Source organism: Bactrocera latifrons, unplaced genomic scaffold, assembly GCF_001853355.1.
Source record: "Bactrocera latifrons isolate USDA-ARS-PBARC rearing strain unplaced genomic scaffold, ASM185335v1 scaffold_486, whole genome shotgun sequence".
In the NCBI taxonomy this organism is placed as follows: domain Eukaryota; kingdom Metazoa; phylum Arthropoda; class Insecta; order Diptera; family Tephritidae; genus Bactrocera; species Bactrocera latifrons.
Window position 1 is genome coordinate 91,662 of NW_017537141.1, and position 11,981 is coordinate 103,642.

Genomic DNA, 11,981 nt, shown 5'->3' on the forward strand with positions numbered 1-11,981 from the left:
CGCCGAGTATGCCTTGCGCCTAAGCCCCTGCACCGCGACAAGGTGCCTACCATTCGCAGAGGAGTTTAAATTGTAACACTTATTAAGGCAAGCTATTACTTTGTAATTACGCCTATCATGGTTTGCAGTATTTTTTTTATAGAATACACCAAATTTTCGACAAGGTCGATAGGTATATTTGCCCATATTTCCTGAAAAGCAGCCTTAAAGTTATTTTTAACTCTTGCAACATGTTGCTAGAGAGTATAAGAGCTATTTCTATCACCTAAAACTAACCGATCGAGATATGGAGTTGTATATCTATATATTATCATGATAAAGAGACGAGTGAAATCCGGATTATTGTCAATTCGTCAGTCCGTCCTCCTATGCAAGCCGTAACTTGCGGAGCTATTTAGTTTAGGAATTTGCATTAGGGAGAGAATTCTGCTGTTTTAAAAATCTTGAAAAAGTAGGCGTGCCCCTGCATTCTAATTCGCATATCTCCTAAACTGTCAATGCTATATTAAAAAAATTTACTCAGGCCAAATACTTTCACCGCCTTTATCGATAGCCGTGGTAACGCTCACATTAAGTTAAAACCCCATATCTCGGGACCTAACCCGCCAATTTCAACAAAAATCGTCAGATAATATTATTTTGATATTTCATATAAGGTATGAAAATGTTCGAAATCAGACCACACCCACTTCTACTTATCGTGTTACACAGTTTTAAATTCCATCTGATGATTAAAATTAATATAATGGTAAAATATCGGTAAATTTTCGAGGTACCGATAATCTTTTGCCGCATACTACTTGTATATCAGTAAATGCTTGTGTTATCTTAGTTAGTTAATTTTTAACCCTTCCATTATATGGGAATGAAGCGGAATTATTCATATTATATTTGGGCTGGATAAATTTGGATGTTGGAAATTATGCCAATTTTACAACAATCTCGTATAAATCTATTATAAGAAATTCAAACTTTCGGTTGGCTTTATACCCTATACGATAATAGATCAATATGTAAGATATCTTAAAAAAAATAATAGATCGTATATTATTGGATATATGTATTATAGCTTAATGCCAAAAATATCTGAAATTATTCATACATATAAAATTATTTTCGTTATTCTAACAAAGTATGTGAGTAATATTTCTTAAATTTTCCTGAAAATATGTTTTCGAGTATACCGGAGCAATGTCAAAGTCTTATGTGACTAGCATGGATATACAATGTATAGTGTTTTCGCTTTCCAACTGACTTTAAACCGTTTAGGTTACTCACAATATGTAATATTAAGGCTAGGATTTAGAATAGCATCCCCCGATTTCGGGGTTCAAATGGGTATGTACGACTAGAGGATAGCCTCCAGATGAAGAAAATATATATATATAATTGTCGCTGACTTATTTTTGAGATATTTGTATTTAAAATTCAAGTGTTCGACTATTTAAAATGCGTGTTTCTCTTATTTATAATGAATTTTACATTTATATTTTTAACTTTTATATCCACTAACACTTCACTAATTGGTTTCTAACTATTTATTTAATATTAAATAGTGCAAAATATTTATTCATATTCAATAAGAAAATGGTTGCAAGTTAACAGCCACCCAGACACTTTACGACGAATATAAACAAATTGTGTCTTCCCACAGTATTACTGCTTGGTCAGCAGAATACTTTAATTAAGAATAAGAAATGAATATATCATTTGTTTTGATAATGAGAATAATTGGAAATTCAATGCTCTGGCATTTCATCACTTAGTGTAATGCCAAAGCATCTTTAGTATTAAGCTATTACATATAGAATTGTAAGATTATAAATAGAAGAGAATTAACAAATAAAGCCAGATGGTATTCAGAAGTTATTCGGAAGGTGACTAGCGAGCACCGGAGTACCGACTCAAAAACCAAACACGTTGTTTCATTTCCACCGCGCGTAGCGGAGAAACATTTTTTTTTATACTTCCCACGCAAGGGACCATATTTTGTAATGGAATAAAAATAGTAAAGAATAAATATTATGCCGTCAATACAAAATTCATTATCGTGTGATGAGTAATATAAAATCTTTCAGAACTTTCATTATCTTTGTTGGATCGGCCAGGGCAACAATGCAAAATGGAGTTCAACGCGTTGGTTCGACCAGGGTTAAATGAATTCTATGCGGAAAGCGAATGTGTTATTTATTTCCTGTCTTTGAGGTATTATTTGTATGTACATAAGGTAACACTGATTATTAGTTAGAATGCAACCCTTTTGTTATTGTTAGAACAAAAATAATTGAACAAAAGTTAAATATTGAAAACAAGTTAGTTTTGAACTATAATAATAAATGGTTAGAAACGAATTAGTGAAGTGTTAGTGGATATAAATTTAAAAATATAAGTATAAAATAGGTGAAATTTTCAAAAACCCTAAGTAAGCGGCATTTATATATGTATATACAGTAGCGGACAAAACTCTACGTACGACCACTTTTTCTTAAATTTAACAAATTCTGTAGGATGAGAATAAAAAGTATTAATGCAGGGTTGTTTTAAATCTTATTATTGTCTGACAAATAACAAAAAAGTATAATACTCCAATATTAATTTTTAAAGTTACTCACTTAAAACTGAAAAAAAAACGCATTGACAAAATTCTACATACGTTTTATTAGTTTCATTCATTTCGCTATTTTTCTCTGCTGAAGCATAACGGTAAATTGCCGTTTGTTTCATTTATGGATGTGCTTTGTACTATTCTCGGAATTTATTACATTTTGGCATTTTAAAAGTGTCTACAACCGGAAAAATGGATCCACGCAAAGAAATTTCGGTGGATGTGCGAAATTTAGTTATTAAACATAGAAATGGGAATAAATCATTTGGCGAAATAGCAAAATTATTATGTTTAATTAAATCGACAGTGCAGACCAAATTTAATAACTTTAAAAAATCAAATTCCATTGAGAGTAAGCTGCGCACTGGCCGTCCGAAGAAGCTTAACCGCAGAGACCTTTCATTCCTTCGCAAAGAAGTAGACCGAAATCCCAAAGTTCATGCTACTAAATTAGCCCAGGACATAGCTGAGATATTCCAAATTGTTGTTCACTCACGCACAGTAACAAGGGCCCTGAATAATGAAGGATTTAACTGCAGAACTCCTCGTAAGAAGCCCCTTATAAGAGAGAAAAACCGGAAACTTCGCTTAGAGTTTGCAAAAAAACATATAAATAAGGGAATTGACTTCTGGAAACGTGTTCTATTTACGGATGCGTCCAAATACAACATCTTTGGATACGACGGGAAAGCCAAAGTTTGGAGAAAACCGAACACTGCTATGAATCCCAAACACCTAATGCCAACCGTGAAGCATGGCGGTGGCAATGTTATGGTTTGGGGAGCAGTTGCAGCTTCAGGAGTTGGAAATCTGGTATTTGTTGAAGGCATTATGGACCGCTTTCAATACAAGTCCATATTGGAAAACAATTTCAAACCATCCGTGGAAAAGTTATGCCGAGGAACGAGCTGGATCTTCCAACAGGACAATGATCCTAAGCATACGTCGCAGGTAGTAAAGGACTGGCTGCTGTATTATGCTCCACGACAGCTGAATTCACCTCCACAAAGCCCGGACTTGAATGTAATAGAACACGTGTGGGAAATTGTGGAGCGAAAGATCCGAAAGCACGCTATTAGTGGTGCTCCAACTCTAAAAGAGAAGCTGCAAGAGGAGTGGCAGAAAATAACGCCGGAAGAGCTCGAAAATTTAGTAGCTTCAATGCCTAGACGGTTGCAAGCGGTCATCGATGCCGATGGTGGCCCAACAAAATATTAAATTTTATTATTTATTTTTAAATTTTAATATTATTTCTTTTTTTAAATTCGTGCGTACACTTTTGTCAGTGCCTTTTTTCAATTTTCTGTGAATAACTTTAAAAGTTAGTATTGGAGATATATATTATTTTGTTATTTTATATACAATTATAAGATTCAAAATAAACCTGCATCATTACTTTTTCTTCAAATGTATTGGGACATTTAAAATTAAGAAAAGGGGGTCTACGTAGAGTTTTGTCCGCCACTGTATATGTATTTTCTTGATCTATCCGTAATATCCATTTTAGTCCCGAAATCGAGGGATGTTATTTTAAAATTAACCTAATATTAATGGTATGAAGTGGACAAGGTTTCTTACAAATTATAACATTTTTCACCTAAAAATAATCGAATTATATGTAGGGTTTTATATATTTAAAAGGTCAGGATGAGCAGAAGAGTTGAAATCCAAGTGACTGTATTATTCAGTAAAAATTAATATATTTTAATAAAACTTGGTAGACTTGTTTCATGGAAGAGTATACAATGTTTAGTTAATTCAGAACTAAGTAGTTGTAAACTTTAATTCAATATTTAAAGTAAAGCGTAAAGTATTACGGTCTCGTAACATCGTCTCTATACGGTGTACCACAACCATCTCTTAAACACCAAAGCAGAATGCTTTGGGTGATTATCAAAGAAGGTTATCGACGCCATTTGCTCCCAATGCAGTCATGTCGCTCCCATTGCACCATATACCAGACAATGCTATTTCCTCCATTCTGACAGCCGTATTTAAGTTTAGCGCTTCTTACGCCATGCAAATTGACGGTCATTAGATCTAAATTAACTCATAGATAAAGAATCAACTAAATGCAAATTAAAGAACAAATTGATGTGGAGTTTTACATTGCCTGCTTCTTTGAAACTCTTGAGATTTAACGACACCGTAAATTTTTGGGTGTTTCTCGATACTCCGAGCAGCAAGTCTTCCAATTCAATACGATTCCGATTGCTTTGGCGGTCGGTTAAAAATCACGAATTTCGGTATAAATGGTGTATGTGCCGATAGGGATGCTTCTCCAGAGGAGAAATATGCAAAAATAATAAAAATTCAAAAATGTTTATCAATAGAAAAAAGTATTTCTCAATGTTCAATAAACTTTTCCTTATTTTTCATTTTGTCTATTTAGTTATATGTATGTACACTCTAAGTATTAATATAACTTCACATTTCACTTTTATTGTGCTAGTTTTCAGCTAAATTTATTAATTTAAAAATCACTTAGCACATTCATTGTTGAAAAAATGAAATCGTTTACAACTATAAGGAAAACCAGCGTTGCCACATCTTAACCACCAAATACGTAGGATTGTTTAACAATAACGTTTTCTTTGCTTGTATTTTCCCGTGATTATTCTTTATTAACTATTAAAAAATTCTTTTCACCGTTTTTTAAGCTATACTTAAGTATGTAAAGTACTCCTTTTATCGCTAACGGCCTTCCGCCATGCTCTAAAAAAATATCTCCGGAAGAGCCAATAACCGGGTTCACTGAAATAGTAGTACTTCTTTATAAATTGGCAGCCTTTGACCGCGCTTGAAAAAATTACCCTGGTTCGATCAGGGTAAGTAATTATTATTTTATTCTATTAATAATAATTTGATATTATATAGTATTACTTAGTTGTTTATTAAATTTAAATAAAAAAATCCTTATCCATGATTGCTAAATAAAAAAGGAATTATAGCGGCATTAGAAATTTCAGCGAATTGCTCATATTTGCTTACAATCATATGGCAGCGCTCCATTTCCTCATAATTGTTAGCACATAAATGATGCTCATTACGATAAAACCTGCAAAAAGTGTAAATTGTGAATTTTTTAAATGATTATAGTTTAATTAAATAAATTAGAAGTGAATCATATGTTAAATAGCTTGTTAAAATGTACTGAATAGTACCAAGTGTTTTCTTGCTAATGTATCCTATTTCGAAAGTACTGTGCGCGCTTGCCAATATTTGACTACCAGAGCTTGTAAATCTTGAAATGTTAGTTTATTCAAAATTTTTGTTCAAAAACGGCAACTGCACAGAAGAAATTTGTTTAATTTTGAATGTGTTTATACAAATAAATTTCACTAGCAAAAATAACGAATTTAAGGCTGCTTTCTCAATCTAGACAGCATTTCTGTCTAGTTAATAGAGTTGTCCGCTTAATAGAGCGTCCATATTAATAGACTCTGCATTTTCACTGTATTTTTTTATTTATGAATTGTTTAAGCCATCCTATATTTACTAAAATTGGTTCACCAGTTAAGGAGTCCTCCGCAGACAAACAACGTGACACGTAATTGTTATATATAAAGATGACCATAAACAATTAATACTCGTACCAGAAAAAAACTGCGGTACATCTAAAGTGTTGCCAATGCAAGTGTTCACGTTTTTTTTGCTGATCATAAACGAGATTTTTATTATTTTGCAATCGTTAACATCAACATTTATTTGTTAACAAAATTTAATGGAAATACAAAAAATATATAAGATTCCAATATTATTACTCTTGGTTACAGCTTGAAAGCTGAAATAGCTTAAGGGAAAGTTGTAAATGTCTAAACACCTCTCTGCACAAGTTTTTTTTTCGTGGTAATATTTGTATTTGCGAGTTAAAGCATACGATATTGTATTGTACAGTATGGCAGCACATGTACAATATAAACTTATACTCTATAAACTCGCAATAATCAAAGTCAGGGAAATACGTTAAGGTATAAAACCAATGAAATAGAGTAAATTCAGTCGAATGTTCTAAAATTTTGATATTAGTTATATAAGGAGTTTTCGCTCAAATTTATTATTTTAGACACAGAGATACACTGTTACGATTATAACACGCTCTCTTATTTTCTTTGGGATAGCTCACATTATGGCCGATACATGCGGAATAAAGTCAACCCAAACTTCGAAAATTTGTACATAAAGTATATAAGGGTTATGGGAAGTATTGGTCCGATTCAACTCGTTTCTAAATACAGAATTGCCATTGTAAGAAGATTTACATATAAGTTTATATATCACACACTGACCAATACTTTTTATCAGAAGTCTATAAGCGTTGGGTCCACATATTCCGTGCATAGGTGATTTGTGTACTGGAAAGTAAACAAATCAAGTGGAATTTAAAATTCTGCTATATGGGAAGTAGGTGTGGTGTTTGTCCGATTTCCCCCGTTTTCACAATGGTTGGTCGGGTCTCGATATATAGGATTTCACCAAAAAATGGGCGGTGCCATTCCCATCGTCCATTTTTCAAACAGGCTCCAGTAAAACTTTTATCTCGGTGGGGAAATTTTTTCAATTTTAGTTAGTTTAGCGCAATAATAGCTTTTTGCGGTTTTAACAGTACCGTTATATTGGGAGTGAGGAGGGTCATCCTCCGATTTCATCCGTTTTCACACTGTCGATTTCAGCTTTTCCCGTCATCCTGATCATTTATATAAATATAACCCTATATCTATCTCGATTAGTTTAAGGTGATACGTATAACCGTTAGGTGAACAAAATTATAATACTCTGTAGCAACTGGGTGCAGGATTATAAAATTAGTGAGTCAACTTTGAGAAGAGGAAAAAAATAAGTTGACTAATAACAAAATTTCAAGAGCGTTCAACAAATTATATAATTGTACGCATTTCTACAATGCTAATATTATTTTTAACCATCATCGTGCTTATAGCATACACCTTGTTTTGTATCGAACAGTTCGGAAACATCTTTCCTATATGTTAATAGGACTGCATTGTTCTTCTTCAGACAGATAATTGCTATTTGAACTTTTTCATGGTGTAGCAATGAAATGTCAGCTCCATCTTCATCGATTGAGGAATCGGGATCGCCTTTTACTGGCGTTATGCTTTCACTAACATTTAGCAGGCTGGAGAAGTGTTCCCTACATAATTTTAGTATGATCTAAGCATTGGTTATCAATTAAATTGCTGTTGGTCGCCACATCCTTTTGTAAAATTTTCGAGCATTACCCTTGTGGGCCAGCTTCAAGCTCTTCATACTCGCGCATTTCGGTATTCCTCTTTTTTTTTTTGTCTACAAATGCGTCTCGCTATCCTCTTCAACTTTTTACATCTACTCCATCCCGCACGTGTTGTGGTCGATCGTAACATTGCGAGGTGGACAGTCTGTTTTCTCTCATCTGAAACACGGCATTCCTCGTCGTACCAGCTGTTCTTTTGCGTTTTCGGAAAACCAATGGTTTTGGTTGCAGCTGTACATAAGTAGCTTGAAATGCCGCCCCGTTGTTGACGAGTGCTCTCAGAGAGCGGGAGTGCAAGTCAAATTGAAAATCATTCGGCTGTCTGTTGTGATTGCAGCTGCTCCACGTCGAATCTTCCTTTTGTTTGTTGGCGTGCGTCTTTTTATGCACAAGGAGGGTGCAAATCTTGGTTGCGACAAGATAGTGAGCGCACGCACATTTAAAACACTAGCTACGTGTCTTCCGTCTATCACAATATGATCGATCTGGTTGGTGGTTTTTCGATTTGGCTAGCTTGTTGAATTTTCATATGCTGGAATCTAGTATCACAGATGACCATATTTCGGGCCCCGGCGAAGTCGATCATCCTCAACCCATTTGGCGTTAAAGTCGCCAAGCACGATCTAAGCGCTCTTAGAAGGCATCTTGGGTCCCATCGTCCTTCTCTTCCATCGGGGCGTGGCAAATCATCGATATGTCAAAGAACCTCACTATGATACAGATTGCGGATAGAAGTTCATCTACCGAGGTGAATGAAATTTAATCGGCGACGGAGTCTCTCTTCCACCATAATTCCACACTAAATATGCCTATTCGCCTCAGTCCCTGTTTCATCCATCGGATTTCTTGGACGGCGGTGATGTCAGCCTTCACTCTAGCGAGGACATCAACCAGCTGGGCAGCGGCACCTTCCTAATTAAGGGAGAGGACATTGCAGGTGCATTGGTGTTTTATTTTTCATGGAAATGTTTCTTACGTGGCGTGTCCCGAACCCACGCACTACCTTACGTACGGGATGTTTCGCCTTCCCACTTTAGCTCGCCTTCAAACCGAGTTCATTGGCTACTCAGAGGATACTTGGGCAAAGGCAGGAAGTCGTGAGCTACTGAAGCCATATCTAAAAGAATCGTTTCTGACCATTCTCAAGTGAATGGCGATCAAAGGACTTTCCTCACTTGCGTGAACTTTTACGCATGCAATTGCTGTGAAGGTCTGTTTCAATTTTGTTAAGGAACGGTCAAATGTCAATATCAACATTTTTGTGTAGTTATCCCATATGTATAGATATTGCTACAGTTTTAGGAGTTGGATTCATTTATTATATCCTATGATGGTTAATTGAATGTATTCATTTTTTAACAAAACTGTTAAACCTTTCAAAATGGAGAACTTTGCGTAGGCGATAATAGTTGAAGCAAGGAGATTTCAGTGTAAACGATGGATATTACACTGAAATCTCCTCGTTTCAACTATTATCACTTCAGTTTTGTTCCGTCTCTCGCTTTCATTCAATTGATGAATTAGTAGACACTTTTTGCTACTCACAGAAATTAATTTCGAGTATTGTATTGAGTAAATAATGGTTGGTCATAATTGTCGGGTACATCAAAATTTATTGTTAAAGAAACATAACGTTTTATGCGCCTTAAGATGCCTCATCGGAAATTTGCACAAAACTTATGAATTTCAATTGGCAAAGTATTAAATATACGTCAAAACATTAATGAAAACAGGGGTAAAAGCAAATATAAGGTTTTGCGTTTTAACTTTGACAAAAAAAATCAAAATTGTACTATGACTGATTGGAAAAGATATATGTACATGAGTATAAGGTAGTAGCCAATCTCAAAATAAAATGTATTTTTCATGTAATATTTATCAACGAAAATATTCATTAAATGAGTCTTTGTGTTTAGATATTATTTATTTCAGAATTTTTCTTTATGACTGATATGTTTAAATCAACGACATAAATTAATTTTAATAATAAATATATAATAAATTCCTACATTCAAAACCAAATGCATACAGGGTTGTTGTCGATTTTATTATTTGGCTTAAACAACTTCGATATTATACATGGTGCCTTCCAAAGTAGTCGATCATCCTCAACCCATTTGGCGTTAAAGTCGCCAAGCACGACAGTTTTCCGAAAAGGAGGGAGTCGCACGGTGCCATATCAGGGAGTGGTTAAAATGTGTTTTTAGTCAAATAATCGTCGTTCGAATGTTGGACTCTGGGCAATTTTTGGTGGTCAGTCACACCTTTCGTAAGCCCAAATGTTCAATCAAAATGCCCACATGTTGATCGTCATTTATGTACCACGAGCACTTTGAAAACGTTGAAACCACTCATGCACTCTGCTACGGGTTAGGCAATTTTCGCCATAAACTTGTTTCATCAATTGAAAAATTGTGGTAAAAATTTTACCAATTTTAAAACAAATTTTAATGTTGGCTCTTTGTTCGAAGCTCATTTTCGCACCGATAACAMAAACATACTGACACTTAAAACGCAATAACTTCACTTCCAATCGATCAAATGTCATGAAACTCTCACCGAGAATCGATAAAGATAGCAGATTCTAACGCACCAGTCGACATTCAGATGGCGCCATTAGGAAGCACTAGATTCAAAACGTTCTGTTTACTCTGGATCGCACCTTGTAAGAGTGATTTTGATATGGTAGTAAACTTGAGCTGTGGGAAAGGGCATAAATAATGAAAATTTGCATGCGTCATTATGGACCAGTTTATATACATAAATTATAGCTGTTATACTCATTCTAAATTTACCGAAAGTATAAAACCGTTTGGAGTTATTCGTACTATAAAATAAAAACATTTTTTCGTTTCAGCTGCTCTTCCGGAAGTTATTTTACGAAACTGTCGTAACTGTTCGCCACAACAAGCTCAAAATGCTCAAAAATTAACAAATTTTTTACAAGCTAGATATCCAGATGTTTGGGCAATGCTTCTGAAGAAATATCAAAATATATAAAGCATAACTGTTATAATCAAACATTACATATATGGTATAACAAAATCTTTTTTGATGTAGATGTATTTTTGCCGTTATAGCTATTTAAAATCCATACAAAGTAAATTATCATGCTAAATAAGAATAAATTCTTTGTTTAATTTTTCACTTGAAAATATGTATGAAATCGTAAAAAAGATAAGCGTAAGGTATGTACATACAAATAATACCTAACAATTTAAATATTCATCTTATATATAATATATAAATAGATATATACAAATTACGTGTTTGTCAGAGGTAAGCTCATACATTATTCAACCGACTTCAGTTAAATTTAGCACACTGTATGCATTCTGATCTAACTTGAAAGTTAGTGAAATTCTTATCATATACATTAGGATGGGTCAACAAAACAAATAGTTTGTTTCGCCTGATACTTACGACAAATATACTGAAGAAAATAAAATCATTACTTCTGCTAAAACCCAAAGAACGCGCAATAAAGGTCTGAAAAGATATGGTAGAATTCAAAGTCCTATTGCAAGCAATTACGCTTGAATTGAGACCTAGCCAGGAAACGGCAGTCGAAGAAGTATGCACTACCACACTATAGAACGTAGTGGTATTAATTCCATGCGACGATTGAATGACGAAATACAAATTTCCCTTATTAGTTTCCTTTTAACAATCTCAACCAAACTCCTCGGCGCAGAAAAGATAATAAGAGGATGGGTTAATTGTAGGATCTGGGAACTTACAAGACCTGTGCGATGTTTCAAATACATTGAGCCAATTTCGTTACTAAGCTTATATAATTGTATATATATTGAGGGTTCTTAATCGGCCTCTATTTGTGCTTGATACGGCTGGAAAAGTATTTCAAACAATTATTTTTAAGTGGCTTGAAAATTCCAAAGCATTGGAACGGAATAGGTAGCGTGTACTACGTACTCATTACCCTGAACACTAAAAACGGATTCAACTCAGCGAATTGGACTCTAATTATCAGAACTCTGAAAAAGTTAAAGATTCCTGACTATCTTATTCGAATTGTGGCAAACTATTTCGCAAACAGAGTACTGGCATACGACACAGAATTTGGACCGGAAATGTACAGGCGGTATTCCGCAAGGGCCAGTTTTC

At 34.4% G+C, this 11,981-nt stretch overlaps 1 protein-coding gene across 1 annotated transcript in view; it reads left to right on the plus strand.

Moving 5' to 3' along the window:
- Positions 1–10,978, plus strand: part of LOC108973528 — a 20,802-nt gene extending 9,824 nt beyond the window's left edge. The window contains exon 2 of the mRNA XM_018940861.1: positions 10,714–10,978. Coding sequence (XP_018796406.1) covers positions 10,714–10,856 — 143 coding nt within the window. The 3' untranslated portion in view covers positions 10,857–10,978. The remainder of the gene's footprint in view (positions 1–10,713) is intronic.
- The last annotated feature ends 1,003 nt before the right edge of the window (positions 10,979–11,981 follow it).